This window comes from Bombus flavifrons, chromosome 5 (assembly GCF_040668555.2).
Source record: "Bombus flavifrons isolate JBK064 chromosome 5, iyBomFlav1_principal, whole genome shotgun sequence".
NCBI classification, from domain to species: Eukaryota; Metazoa; Arthropoda; class Insecta; order Hymenoptera; family Apidae; genus Bombus; species Bombus flavifrons.
The window spans coordinates 3,213,040-3,229,185 of NC_138446.1; the positions used below are offsets into that span (position 1 = coordinate 3,213,040).

General features: G+C 30.0%; 1 protein-coding gene across 6 annotated transcripts; it reads left to right on the forward strand.

The window, feature by feature from the left end:
* The first annotated feature begins 346 nt into the window (after positions 1–346).
* LOC138180320 (uncharacterized) lies at positions 347–13,616 on the forward strand. Of its 6 annotated transcripts, XR_011173261.1 has the most exons (9): positions 352–605; positions 2,074–2,097; positions 2,581–2,923; positions 3,256–3,570; positions 4,332–4,551; positions 5,057–5,311; positions 5,765–5,821; positions 11,513–11,716; positions 12,873–13,616. XR_011173261.1 is itself a non-coding variant. In XM_069114078.1 (8 exons), the coding sequence occupies exons 2-8, from the start codon at positions 2,077–2,079 to the stop codon at positions 8,577–8,579; spliced, it is 1,209 nt and encodes a 402-aa protein (XP_068970179.1). In that variant the 5' UTR covers positions 347–605; positions 2,074–2,076; the 3' UTR covers positions 8,580–9,325. The 6 variants fall into 6 exon arrangements, 5 of the variants coding, with proteins under 5 accessions (XP_068970179.1, XP_068970180.1, XP_068970181.1 ...); XM_069114078.1 differs by lacking the exons at positions 11,513–11,716; positions 12,873–13,616 and adding an exon at positions 8,540–9,325 and having other exon boundaries at positions 347–605; positions 3,298–3,570; XM_069114079.1 differs by lacking the exons at positions 11,513–11,716; positions 12,873–13,616 and adding an exon at positions 8,540–9,325 and having other exon boundaries at positions 348–605; positions 2,581–2,863; positions 3,298–3,570.
* The last annotated feature ends 2,530 nt before the right edge of the window (positions 13,617–16,146 follow it).

The following is a 16,146-nucleotide window of genomic DNA, read 5'->3' on the forward strand; positions in this document are numbered from 1 at the left end:
GAAATGAGTAGAATGTGAATATCTCTGCTGAGATATTCATAGCATGTTACACATGCGCAGAACAAGAACTTTCTTGTCTTCCATGTTAATTTTTCACGTCTCAATTTTCGGACGGTTATCCCTAAGCATTGATATACGAGTGTCGAAGCATGTTTATATGATCGTGATTTCGGCTATTGAAAATAGTAATTTTTATCTGTATGATAAAAGCATATCCATGAGTTAAAGTTATATTATATAATTCCTAAGTTATGTTATTGTCATTAATTAGGTTATAAAAATTGTCCAGTTATAATGTATATCTTCCCCATATAATAATTTGTTTCTTAAATCGCTTAAGTTTTTTAAGTAACTAAATGTTAAGAATTTATATTTTTCACAAAAGAATATTTATTCATGAAAATATGTCTTACAAATAATCTAGTGACTTTGTCGTTAAATGAACTAAGGGTGGCAAGTACGTAGTACAGAACTCATTGCTTGCCGTCAAAAGTGTTCAAGGTGGAAATCGTTGACGCCATTTCGTATCTCGTTTCGCTGAAAGCGTCACGAAAGTTTTATCCCTTTTACTTTAATTTAATTTCGCCAAAACGTCGCAGCCACATGTAAGTAGTAATGTGATATTGTAATAAGCTATTTGACAATTAGAAATATTTTTGAGGAATTTGAAACTTAAGTGGGGTGAAGAGATTTACATATCGTCAGTTACTAGGGCACGCCAAGGGCCGGTTGTTTTTAGATATCTTTTTTTCTCGGTTACAAGGTCGTATTTCAATTCTACATTTTAAAAATTCGGTCTATATAATATACTTGTTTTGTACTATTTCATTATAATAATTACGGTCGATGGGACGAATAAAATTGTTTTCCTTTCTATTGATAATATCTGATAATTTTCATGGCCTTGAACAGTATATAAGCGTCTTCTACGTTTACCGGAAAAAATATCACAACTTTTCAAATTTCATTCAATTTTTTTTTCAGCTATTTAAAGTTTATAAAATTTTTATAAAACAACTACCTTTATTTTTATTTGTTAAAAAATAAATAAAATTGTCTTATTTGCATTTTAAGACACCTGTTCTTACACAGTTATAAAATGTGTAGTAATGACCATGTAAGTTTGATACATTTTTTTTAATATTCTCGAAATGTAGTTTCTCCATTTTAGGAAATTTCAAGGAAATGTTAATGCTTACATGTAACCATTTCTTCCTAAGGTACTAATTTTTAAAGTATATACATATAAGAACTTAGATATTTATTATTTGCTTCTTTCATGACATTAATTTTTTTATGTTATTCTGTGTATGGTTTGATTATTAAATCCAAACAAAATGCATATATACAATTTAGCAAAATTATATATCCAAAAAGGTTATAATTTTGAAATCAAGTATAGTGATTCATATTTATTTATTATTTAATTTAGAAATAAAATATAATGTTGTATATTTATTACATCGTACTTAATATACAATGTTGAATAATGAACCAATTAAAAATATTTATATGTATATAGGAATTATATATATCACATTAAAAAACATTAAACACGGATTAAGTACATTATACTGTTATTTAAAATAATTCGATTTTGGAAGCTTATTTTCTTTTTTAGACATTATTGTAAAATATAAATAATATTGAAATCAAAATATAATTATTAAATGTTGCTGTATATATTAAAAAATTCTATTATAAACTTTTTGTAACTATATTTTGCTTAAGCATATCATATAGAATGTAAATTTTTATTTGAAATATAACTTATTATGATATTATTATTACTATAAAAAATTGGCCATCTTATGAAGATAACATGAATTTTAAATATACTTGATTTAAAATTCTAGTGTACAATGCGCATAAAAATGCATATAACTATAATATATGCAATAGTAATAGATGTAAATGATTGCAAAATATTATTATTTCACAAATCATATTTCAAATCATTATTGTAATTAATAGACTAAACTATTATAATAAAATGTAAAAATGTAATCATTTAAAAATAAAATAATAATACACATAAGACTGTAATTAATCATACTATTTTTTTATTTTCAGAAAATGGTTTCATCTAATCAACCGGTAAGAACAATGCTAATAGTAAATAGTTTTCCATTTTGTATTATTTGATGACCTCAATGTTTATTTTTCATGTACATTACTTTTTTCAAATAAATGATTAATATATAAGTTGAATGGCATAATTTGTTTATAGGTACATAAGGTATTGTGTTTTTGTAATTTTTTTAAATATTCAAATCTTTTATAACTTAATCATTTACAAATTTTAGTTAGATTAAATATCAGTTTAGTGATTATTATATATAAGCTCAATGATATCATTATTATTATTATATGATTTTTGTAATAATAGCAAAAATTTTGAGCGAGATAAAATCTCAAACAGACACCATACTTTCTGCAAACAGGGGTATGGTCGATTTTAGAGGTACAAAATGAATCTAACATTTTCTTTATTAATTGGTATTTATAAATGCATGTATTATAATTATATAAAGAGATATCATGAATAAGTGTTATTAACTGTATGTTTCAATTTTACAGAGAAAGACAAAAATATTTGTGGGTCGGTTACCAGAAAATTGTCGCAACGATGAGTTGCGACAATTATTTTTACGTTTTGGTGAGGTAACGGAATGCGATGTCATGAATCGATATGGGTTTGTCCACATGGCACGTGAGGAAGATGCAGCTGCCGCAATCAAAGCTCTTCACAATTCAAACTTCAAAGGGGCAACAATCAATGTGGAACAGTCTACAGGCAAATCACGTGGTGGAGGAGGAGGACGCAGGGATGGAGACAGAAGAGGTGGACCAGTGAGAGGTGGTAGGGGGGGACGAGACGGTGGTAGAGACGCTCGTCCTGGACCATACAATGATAGAAGAGGTTGGTAAATTTAATTTTATGATATTCTATTTTGATGTAACTATTTTCTCATTGCCTATTACACTTCTGTGTAATATTTAATAATCAGTATAACAAACTTTTGTCATTTAAAAATATACATAATTCATATCTTTTTAAAATTTATGAGAAAAATTAGAATGTATTATTCTACATCAAAGTTAATAAACTTTTTAAAATTATAAATATATAATGGGACATAAATTTATGAAATGTAACATAAAGCATTTTGCAATGAGAAAATAATCAATTAAAGTAAATATATTTTTCATACAGACTAAAATACAAATTGGATATCTCGGCATGCTTTACAGTTCTTCCGATCCAACTCGTTGGTTACGATGGATCTGCTGCAGGTGGCGTCGCAACGGGGTACACCGATTACAATCGTGGCGCTGGAGACTTTAGTGGACGTGGAGCTGATTTTGGGACTGGATACACTGACCGTGGAGCATATGGTCAAAATGTGGGGAGCGCGGCAATGGGTTACACTTCTACGGCACCTGGAATGGGAGGAGGATACGGACCAGCAACTGGAGCTGTTGGAGGATATGGACCAACTGGAACAGCTGATTACGGTCGAACTGACTACAGTCGTGCTGCAGATTTTGGAGCTAGAACAGATTATGGTAATAGCGGTGGTATGTGTTTTATTTAGCCAGGATAATGTAATATTCATAATTAACCCTTTATATTATTCTTCTTAAATTAAACATTATTTTCATTTACAATATTATATTTCATTTTATTTTCTGTATTTATCTTTGAAATTTGAAATACATATTTTTGATGTTTAGATTTTACTTTTACATATTAAAATTGCTTTTATTATAGATCAATTGTAGAATTGTTATTTACAAAGAAAAATAAAATAGCTCCTTTTTTATCTGACATACATATATTTTGTATCATTAATTACTATTATTTTCACTTTTTTTAATAAGACCATATAATATATCTATTTTCAAAGGTGTTTTGAAATATAAATGTATAAATTTGTTTTTTTTTTAATAGCATCTAAATTAAACATACTTTTGTTGCAACATATTTTTTCATAAATTCATAATTTTTTTTATTTCCTTGTTTTTAAACAATTAAATGTATGAGATAAAATAACATATATATGTTTATATGTATATATATGTCATTCCATAAATACTGTTTTTGCCATTTTATTTATGAAAAGGGTTATCATGAATGTTACACTGTTAGATTTTTGCTCTGGATACCAAAGTTGAATGCATGAAATAAGATTACATATATTCATTTGAAGTGTTATTATCTATCCAGAGCTATTTGTGAATACTAAATATCTAACAAATAGGATAGATTTAGCCAGGCTGCAATAAAAATAACTATTATTCTGATATAGAGTGTATACATTTTGCAGTAGTTGGAGGTGGAATGACTGGGGACTTTAATCGTGGTGCCCCAGGTCCAATGGATTATGGACGTACAGATAATTTTGGTGCAAATCGTACTGTTGATTATACAGCTAGAAATGATTATGATCGAGCTGCAACTGGGCCTATGAGAAACGGTGGTGGTGCAGTTGCCACTACCGGGTATGGGACGGGTTACACAGATGTAGGATATGATGAAAGTCACTGGTAATATATTTCATTCATTTTACAACACTAGATTTAATTTTATTATTTAATATGAATTAGTATATTAATACATTGGTAATTTTTATTAATATAATTCAATAACTATATAATAGTAACATTTAAAGTAGTAAATTAGATATTAAAGATTTGGATTAACAATTATTAATAAAATTGATACATATTTTTTATAAGTTTTTATACACAATATATATTGGTTCTAAATATGTAAGGACAAAAAATTTAACCTTGGAGAAGTTCAGATTAATGTTAACAATTTAAAATAAGTATGCACTGTAAAAGAATAAGTCTCTTGCAGCATTTTGAAGTATTTTAGCATAACAATTATGTGAATTGAAACTTTATTTTTATTCTAACCTGTAATGCTTATACTAATTTAAAATTTGCAAGTGCATTACAAGATCAATTAATTATGCTTGAGCAACATTTTGGTGCATTATAAGGATAGAGTGAAAATAAGTTAACATATTCCAATTGTGTATGACAGGGGTTATCCGGGCGGGCCTGGGGATATGATGGGTGGGCCCGGGGGGGTAAGTCAGGGAGCTTCGATGGCCTACGACAGGAGGGATGGTCCCCCTGTTAATGATATACCTCCATTTAACAGGCCAATGAGTACTGGACCCAGCTACAGCACTGGGGCACCTAGTTATAGTACTGGTCCTGGACCACAAGCAGACATGTTTAGTAGAAGACCTGGCAGTGCTGTCCCTAGTGGTGGATATCCACCTGTTGGTGGAGGGTAAGTAGGAAAGTTACATTCATTTTACTACTTAAAATATCAATATATAAATAGTAATTAATGATTATTCTCCATTACTTTTATTTATTTTATATTTGTTGCATATAGTTCTTTTTAAATCTTTGTTATGTGTTTGTAAATCATTATCATGTATGAAAATAAAATTATTTTTGACAAATCATCAACTTGAAATAATCGCGGTTCACTTAAGGTACATAAATATTCTTCTTTTTTCGAAATTCCACTTATTTTCAATAAATCTTCTGTTGTTTCATTCCTATTGTAATCTAAATTAGTTTATTCGATTTTATATTTATTATTTCTCATATATCATTTTTTGGCAAGGTATTTACATATCAAAATGTCTTTTCCATACTGAAATATTTAGAAATATTCAATCCGGCTGATCTCAACTATTATTAGTTATTATAATAATCTTAATTTTTGTTTTAGCTATACCGAAGGGTACGACAGACCAGATGCATATGGTCCTCCACGTGGTGGCGGACGGTAAGTCTTATTGTTGTTATTATTATTATTTAATATGTTACACTACTTACACCAATGCGTTTTCTAAAGTGATACTGATCACACGGCGTTAAAGAGCGATATTAACTTATGCGAGTGATCGTTCATTGTTCAAGCGACCACGCTCTTTTTGCGCAATGTCATTTCGATTGATTGAACACTGATCTCAGTGTGCTTACGTTTTTATGCGGATCGAAATAGGTTAAACATTTTCTGTAAAAGTATAAGGTGTGACACTTAGCGCGAGAATATAAATATTTCTTGATCATAGAAAGCGTATATTTGTGCATATAACGGCACAAGATTGATTTCTATTGTCGATGAAATACGTTATACGAAATAAGTCATTCTGCGACTTTTCTAATGTCGAGTGTAAAAGAGAACAGAGGTAGTTGAACATTTTATTTAAGTAATATATTTATTAACTATTATCTGTAAATTTAATGATTTTTTAACATAATAGTATAATGATAGCGAATATATCCTATTTTTAAATACTCACACGCGCACACATTTTCTAAGATAATATTATTATAAAATTACTTATGTGAAGTAGATAGCTCTGTTATTTTGCTCATATACGTATAAGAAGTTTTAAACTTGAGGTTCAATTTAAAACAGTTATTAAGTATTAATTATTCAAACACTCATATATATAAGTTATAAGTTAAACAAAAATTAAATTAAGATAAAATATAAGGCATATACTCGATATCTTATAAGTTTGATTCATAAAGGATTTATGAAATTCTAAAAAAAAATTTATTAGTGCAGAGTACATGTTAATTCTTGCATATGTTTGTATCAAGTATCTAAAAAAAATATCTAATCAAATATAAGGATTTCAGTTTCTATTATTGAGAGGATTATTAGGTGACGAAATTTTGTTAAGAACAATGTAATGTATCAGTTAAGAGATCACAAAAGGACTCATTTTATAATTATTTATGCAGTTAATATTACAGACTGTTTTATGTTTCCATATCAATAGCTATGAAGCTATTCTTAAAAGGAATGAGTTAAAATACAGAGAAATATTTAATTACGTTCGAAAGAAAAACGGTATTAAGTTCGTATTTTATACTTGTCTAGAGAAAATCATTTTAACTTAATACTACCTCTTTTCTTTTATGTACTCTGCGGTAAAAGTTACGCGAAATCAGCGTGTACGTGATTCGAGATATTTGCGATTAATCGAACAACAGTTCGGTAGAATGCTGGCAAATGAACCGTAATAATAATACGTTACGACACACTGCGCCGTTAAACATGTATTCTGAATTCTGAAGATGCATGCCATCGGTCTTACCGTGCCTCGAAACCTCATCGGTTTTCATTTTTTTGAAAGAACACCGTACTACGAAAAATGCGTATCACGTTTCGAGACATACGTGTACACTGAGAAGAAAACAGCCCAGCCCGGGTTGGTTGTTGCACGAAAATTGCGTTGCGTTCTTTTGCTATTGCGTCTTTTGCCAAGATTATTGCAAATGATCGAGCAGCTAGAGGAACATTTTCAATGATCATTCAGAAAATTTATTTTGGAATGCTCGAGCACATACTTCGGAAATATTCGTGAACGTTTGAACTGTCGTCGATACGCTTTTGCGACAATAGCGAGAAACGCCTGGCTGTGACGATAAGGCAGCTTTAAACATGTGACAACTTATCAGACCTGAGTCTGATCGGTATTTCGCTTATGTATATGCACTCTTACGGTACCACACACATTAACGCTTATCTTGTATTTATATTTCAATTTTCAAACGATAGCTTCTATATACGTATATAATCTTCATCGCATCACTATAAGATCACTATAAAGAATACAAACATTACTCAATTTAGTTTCTTTTCTAGTCACTATACTTCTATAAACTTCAAATTGTTCAGAAATTAAGTTATACTTAACATACATTAACAAAATTTGAATTAGAACAATAAATTCTTAACAAAATGACAAATATTTTAACATTTCTTTGTAGATATGTTTGGCAAATAATTAATATACAATATTAATGTACAAAGTGTTTAATTGTTTCAAGTACCTTTGAATTTGGGAAAATACATTGATAATATCAAGACCATTATTCTATTTCAATCTATTTTCATTGTGTGATAAAACACTGTATACATTTTTTCTTTTTTTTTTAGCCTTTTCTTTTTTAATAATTATGGGCTGCATATGTTAATCAAATGTCTTCAGTTTTGAATTATAGCTTATTACTTTTTTATTTGTAGAATTTACATGCAATTATCTGGAAATATAAATATCAAGATGTATTTTATCCTTGTTTATATTGGCTGATGAATGAAGTAACAAATACAGAATACCTGACTACATATATTTGTCACATAGAAAGAACAAGATATTAGCTATCGTATAAAGAACAAAAGTACGAAATTAATAGAAACGATTGATAAATATTTTATCCAGGTCTGAAAGTTGTATGTTATCCGGCAAATGTGTGTTACATGCGTTGCGAGGAGATTCGATCGATAAAATCTATACGTAGTGTGATATTTGGTATTGAAAGGCGGCAGTGTGAAGGCAGCACTGGCCTTTCTGTAAGAAAGAGAAGGAATTTTTGGTAAAATGTATTCGCGCATATCAGTGTTACATCTTATACTTTCCAGCTTGTTGCGCCGCAAGGCGATGAAGAAATTAATACTGCGATTTTTCATTTTTTGACCTTTTAGCTTCCCAGGTCCGGCAGACGCGATGCCACCGAGGTACTAAAAGCGTACTAAAGCAAATACTAAGCGCATGCGAAAAGGCTCCCTTAAAAAAATGCCTCTTTAGTGGTGGTCATTCGCTTACGGAATCGAATACCTAGGAACTGCCCTGCGTCTGACATACAGAGTCCATACCATTACATACGATAATATGTATAATGATATAGACACGATATAATGATATAGATACAATCTAACGTTTAACACACTAACTTAAGGTACGGTAAGAATAAAAAGTGCATCAATGAGCAACATAATGAATGGCTAAGGAAATAAGCAACAATGATCACCTGAAGAGAAAAAAAAGAAGATTGAATTTCTGATTGAAGTAAACATTATAATGTGGAATCAAGGAATTTTATATATCGTTCATTTTTTCCAGCAGATAGTGGATATATTCCTTTTGTGCGATTTGTGTTTCGTAGTTTTTTTCTGATATTTTCCATGTTTTTCTCTCGTAGTATATACAATCCAATTTCCTAGAATGGATTGAAACATCTTTTATCTATCTTAAGTCACATAATGATTACATATTAGTAGGATAGATAATTTCGTTATAAGTTTGTAACATTTAGCATCAACAAAATGGTGACTTAGGCTATTAAACAGAAAATGCTGTATAATCTTTTTTTACACGTAAGAACTTGGATAATGTTTTAAATGTTCATTAATAAAGCAAAAAAACGTGTTTGCAGAAGTTATCAATGTACCTCACAGAATGAAAAATAAAATTCAAACGTATGTCTTTAAGCCTCTTAGCTTAAATATTTTCAAGTACATACTCCTCGTAACAATTTCTTTATATACACCTTGTTATTCACATAGTCTCTATTTGAATCTTACGCAAAGTAATTGAAGATTTTATTTTTTACCTTCGACTATTCACTACACTTTTATTTATACTTTTCAAGTAAACTTCTCTTCACTAAAGCTTTTTCTGCTCTTCGTTGAAACATGCGACGCTGACAAGTGGATGTTAAAAGGAAGTCATCGAAGAAATTTATACGCAAGATCAAGTGAAACGTGATTTACTTGTTTCTCGTCCTTCGGCGAAGCAACTAGGTATTAGCGCGCGTTCATACGTGGTACACATAATCATTATTAGAATGACGTTTTGCATTGCAAAATCGTCCTTTCTTTCTTTTTGTCTTCCTTTCTTTCTTTCTTTAAAGCGTCCAAAGTATAGTTCAGTGTAATTAAATATTATCAAATAAATATATCACAGATTTTTAGCGTGCAAACCTAAATACCGATATATTTTAAATTGAGATCAGGTGTTTATAGTATTCTTATTGTTGTATTAAATATATGTAAAAAATTTTCTGTACAACGTAGAATTGCTGAAATTTAATTGGACTTTTATTATATATATTGTATTTTTGTATATTTCCAAAATTACAATTAATATATATGTATTATAACGCGTATGATATTTTATTAATAACAAAATTTAGAAACATCTGTTTATAGAAACATAATAGTTACAAAATGATTTTGTAGGATTTTTATTAAATTTGATCGCTTCTTGGTATAGTTTAAATAAATAAAGTAACATGAAAAATCTGAATGAAAAAATATTTTAATTCATCGAAGATATTATAAACTTCTTGATCTCGATCCTTAATCTAATGCTTTTAGAAATAATAAAAGCATTTCAAGTTACATTTTACTTGAACATAATATTTTAAGAAATATGAAAATGTAAACGAAATGTACGTTACATGTATTTATTAAACTTTTAAAAATACAAAAATGCAGAACGTCATTTAGCATTTGATGGAATCTACATGACTTGTACTTAGACAGCGTAATCTTGAATTATGCGACGAATCGCGCGTAAACACAGCGCACTCTAATCCTGGTGGCATATCAACGTCAGATTATTGAAGAGACGATATCAAGTCGCTTACCTATGCGTGTGGCCTGTAGATGCGACTCTGGTGAATAATGCAAGCTTCGATATGCGGATAACGTGCTACAAATTGCGTTTGCGCTCAAAGCTGGCGGTGCTTTGAATTTAAACAGAAGGTATGTTCAACGCGTGCGCCATTTACTCTTTGCTCGTTAAAGCAAAAAAAAAAATAGTTATAATGAAAAAAACTGAAAACAGAATGCGCTTATTGCGCGCATTATCTATTGTCGGTTATTGCGACGCTGAAAATTTATGATAAAAGACTACGAACAAAAATGTTCCTGCAATCGTCGATTATGATAATACCGTTGCGAAGATGCTGCGATGGCGAATGCTTTTAGTATTTAATTCTAATTCCATCTCTTAGGAAATCATCGAGAAAGATTATCTTTTTTATTTATACGAGTCATATGTTCGTAGGTGGCACGAGTCAAATTTATTTTATTCCGAACGTAACCCGTGTACACTATACGTATTCTCGATAGATATCGATAAATTCTCTATCTATTTCTAATGCTTCTTACTCTTTTGCGTGATTTACTTGAGTTATTTTTCAAGACGTTCTTAGATAAATTATAAGCGAATATCTAAAATATGCACATAGGGAATGATCGTTATGTTACCCTTAAGTAAAGTATTCTTTGTTAATATATATATTTCTAACATAACGTTTCATTTATTTTGATTATACTCTATTTGAATTGACTCGATAATTTGTCACTGGTGCAAATTCTTGGTTAATTATTAATTTTATGAATAAAAGTGAGATTTTCAAAAGTAAATTAACATGCTGACACAGTATTAGATCTCAATAAATACTTTACGAGACTATTTGATATCTATAACGGATGTAATGGGATGGAATTAGAACTAAATTAATACGAATACAGTTTTTACATAAACAAATCATATATCAAAGAATACAAAATTTTACCTAATTTAAGATTTTATAACAAAATGTATGCTCATATCTACGCAGGCTTGGAAGATGTACTATGCAACAAATAATATAATCTTTTTGATAGATTACAAGCGGGATGACGAGACCTTGGACAATGCGATGAACTCAGATTGGAGGTATGAGTCCTAATAATATGAAGAAGCCGTTCCTCTACTCAGATCGATGGATCTTTTCTCTCAAGAGAGATACTTGCAGCAATGTTAAAGCAACGAAGACACAACAAAGGAAGAAAGAAAGAATTTCAGTTTTGACAACATATGCTGAACATGTAAGATGTAATGACTAAACGTATTACTTCTAAAATCTATTATTTTTATACTAAATTACTATATCATTTTAATCGACCAAATAACTTCATTTCATTAATATTTGTTATATAAATATAAACAATCAACTTCTATATACCCAAACATTAATTTTTTATGTACAGACAGTTCTGTATCTACATGATTTTCATTCAACACGATTGGATAAAACCCAATTCACTTCTGCAATTGATTGGCATGCTACAAACAGTGTCTTCTTAAAAATGTCAGTTGAAAATTCATTCTTTGTATTAGAAACGTTTTTCGAACTTTTTTCTTGCATTTTTCCTCTGATTTTGTTTTATGTTTTTCTTGGAATTTGATTACCAGTGGTTGGCTGTTCTTTTTTTCCTTTTATTCTCTACTTTATGGAAAGATTCCAAGTTCGCTTAAATGCATTCGGTTACAAGAAATTCTCCACAATTCACGTTTGACAGTCGCGTTCATTTCGTGTTTAAAGTTACTGTTTAGTCGAGCAAAAACGCAGTCCCTAACGTGTATAAAGAAACAGATAAATAGTAAAAAGGTGATGCACCAGTTCCTCTATATTCTATGGTCCTAAATAGTATTTTCGATTATTGTCTAAATTCCAACTGATTTTTCAAAAAGTAGTATAGTAGTTATTTAAAATAGGCGACATAATCTTGTTCGTTGTGACTTGATTGATTGATCCTTTTTAGGTTACCAGCATCTTTTTGTAAAGTTTATGAACAAATGATTTGATTGGGGGCATGTATCTAAACCCTATACTAAAAATTTTGGGGCAAACAGTGTATCAGAATATTCATTTACGCTAAAAATATGCATAGAAATTGTAAATTCTTCTGAGGACATTGTTAGGACCGGATACATAAAAATGATGTTTCTAAGGTGTTCGTGTGTTGCGAAAGTACGATACCTTCTGACTTATGAAAGACTTGTGTCTAAGAATGAAATAAAGATCTCTAAATCTAGGATTTAATAGTGGTTGTGTTGACAGTATAATCGAGAATGTGTTGTATATTACATAACAAGTGAGGTGTGCTACTTTGAGATAGAACAGTAATAAAATTTTATTGTTGAATTTCTGATAGTGTATCGGTGGATATACTTACGTACATTCTCCTTTCTTTCCACCAGTTCCATTTGCAATCTAGGAGGATTGGATTCTTGGATTTGTAGTGGATACCTTTGGAAATTTCCAATAATGGAATAATCAGCAAACTAGTATATGATCTTCCAGATGAGCCCACAGGTAGTATAGTATCCATTGTCGCTATTATCAATTATTTTATCGAGGTTCTTCAAAGTATGAGTATGACATACCTCAAACGCTTTTCTTTCTTATCTCTCATTTACTTAAAAGGGAACATACTTTGTGACTTTCAAAAAACAAATATTTTTATTGGCTTATTTAGACGTACATAGAAATTAATAGAATATGGCAGATATTTTATTTTATTATTGAAAACAAATTGAAATTGTCAATAATTTTTCACGAAATTTGATACATACATATAACTGATGGATTATTTTTGGCATGTCAAGTCACATTTTTTATTAAAAATTTCAAATTTTTATTAACTAATAAAGGAAACAATTTTTACGTAAAATGTCACGGTTTCGTGAAAAATAGCATAATTTTGTCAATCTGCAAAAATTTAAAAATCGGCCCCACTAATACAGTAGCGAATGAGATAGAATCTAATAAAACTCTTTCTTTTTTTCAAATTGTACGATTGTGAAGGTGAATTATGCTAACAGCGTAGCAGTGCAACTTTGTTCGCACTGCTATATATACCAAAATTAATGCGTCATTCACATTCGCTAATATATAAATTCGGTATTTTTTAAATAATATGTAAGGTATCCTCTCTGTAATAAAAAAATAATCAAATCACTTCGTCTATTTTTCTTGAATAAATTCCTGACAGAGTCCTTCCTTTTACGAACTCAAATATATACATATGTATATGGCGCGATATACATATAATTCCCTAATTGGGCGCGATTGTAAGTCTTGTATCATATGTTAGAATTGCCGATCAAAAATGAAAAATATGGTAAATGTTAACCTTGACATATGTTGTTAAGAATATTCTCTCGAGTAATCTCCAGAAAGTTTTAGTCGTTGCTCATTATTCTTCAAAAAGTTATTAATAATAATATATTACTATTACTACGTACATTCCATTCTGCCTATGTGTAAATACATGTGACTGCAGGCATGGACGTAATCGACGCAATAGTCGCGTTTATATCTTAGTTTTTATTTGAAAGAAATTTTCACGCGTTGCTCGCTTACTCCACTTGCTCATAAAAATCTAGTCCAACCACATATGTGCCAATTTCACATGCGAGCAAAGGGGGCCCGATTTTTGGCCAAAAAGCTTCTCTTTTTTTTAATTTTTTGCTCGTTTCCTTGGTATTGCGTTGGATTAGATTTTTACGAACGAGTAACGCGTGCGGTGTTTCTTTACCATACATAAATACCAATGTATTGTATTACTGGCTGGATGCCCTTTTGTTTACAATTATCCATATATAAGCTCAGCAGAATTAAGATGTGAGTAGTAAAAATCTAGTTGAACAAAAGATAGGTTTATAAAAATAGGATTGAATATCACAAAGTCATGACTAATATATAATATAAGAATATTACAAAGAGAATCATCTTCCGGCATAGATTTTTTTATTATATCATATAATGCCAATAATGTGCACCTTCAAATTTAAAGAGTTGTAGGACCAATTCGTAACTTATATAAAAATTTCTTATGTATTCTCAACTATAAATAAACATTAAATTTTCTTTTCTGTAACTATACAGAGATTCCTGGTAAACATGAATTGGTCTAAGAGAGCAGTTATAGAAACTCCAATTTTTAGAAAAACAACGCCGTTGAAAAAATTTCTGCAAATATCTAGATGTTTGCATTTTGCAGATAATAATTCGGCTAACAATACAGATGAATTATGTAAAATAAAACTTGTGATAAATTTTTTGAATCAAAATTCTTTTGATTCTTTGATTGAACAAAAAAATACTTATTAACACTTATAGTGCACTTTGTTTTCTCCCGTATTTAAGAGTGTATAGAACTAACAAAAATTATTATATCGTAATTTTTTTCTGAAGATGCCTGAAATCTCAAAATTTAGAAAATGTACATATGTCCTTTGTTTTTAATCATTCTGATATACTCAGGTCTATCCTAATGCCACCTACTAAAAATCGGCACGAACTTTCCGAGCAACCCAATACTAATTGCGTAATAATATGTAATTCTGTTTTACAACAACATTACAATCGATATATCTATTTTGCATAAAAATTTCATCGTTCAATCATTATATTCGAAGTATTAACTCATAAAATTAATAACATTTGACAGTCCTCCTTTTAACGTACTCTACCGATCGTTCATAAAGCATAATTAAACACAGATGTAAAGATTAAAGAGCTACATAACGGTGTACCACAAGCAGGTAAAAAGTTCCTTTATGTCTCTCATCCATCATTATGGTAGCTCGTAAAGGTATTTGGATTTTCCATTTACGTATTTGCATTTACGTATATGTTATATATGTTATATAAAACATTTAGAAGTTTCGAGTGTCATTAGAATGCTTATGAAATTTCGTGCCTCGTATGACACATACTAATACGTTTATGAAAAGTGCGAAAAATTTATCTAAAATTTCATGAAAGTGTTCAACTGCTTTTGCTATTTTCGTTAATGTAGAAGATTATTCGTTTGCCTGTGCCATCAGTCGCGATGTAATAATCTGCTGTCGTATTGTTCAAGGAAAACAGTGTACAAGAATGTAAGAGATGAAGAAAATTTAACCCTTGAACTGTAGAGGTAAATATTTCATGTCCAAGTTATTTTGACCGAGTTGAATTTCTCGCAAGGGAGCAGGTAGAAAAACTTTCCAACCTCCTGCTTAAAAAGAATTATTTAATAAAAGTTTATGATAACCTTAATCCAAAACATTTGAAAATATCATACGAATTTTTTGGGATTTTTCTAACAAGTGTTACCTAATGAAAAATACATCGGACACGAAAGTCGGAGTTAGAGTTATAGTTAGAGTACCGTAAAAACGTTTACAGTCTAAGGGTGAATTTTTGACATTTTGAATTTTCCCGAGAACGGAAGTCGTTTATTAGAATCATTCGTATTCCGGATGTTCGATCACCGCAGAATAAATTTGGTGATCTGAAACCCGAGGTCGCAAGTTTACTGGAACCATTATTTCTAAGGTACGAGTACTTGGAACCCTAATGTAAGTCAGCGGGGTACGATGTATTCGCGAAATAAATGTTTCACTCCGAGAAACCTCATAATTGCAGAAAAACGAAAAATCTATATGACTTCTTCTTTCACAAGCTTAAGTCGTCTCAAATAAA

What these genes read in the sequence shown, in the direction of transcription:
- LOC138180320 (XM_069114077.1), top strand. Translation starts at nt 2,077, where the DNA reads ATGGTTTCATCTAATCAACCG. An exon ending in TGGTTTCATCTAATCAACCG is followed by an intron (nt 2,098 to 2,580) that starts GTAAGAACAATG and finishes TCAATTTTACAG; the next exon opens with AGAAAGACAAAAATATTTGT. An exon ending in CCTCCACGTGGTGGCGGACG is followed by an intron (nt 5,822 to 8,539) that starts GTAAGTCTTATT and finishes TTGACCTTTTAG; the next exon opens with CTTCCCAGGTCCGGCAGACG.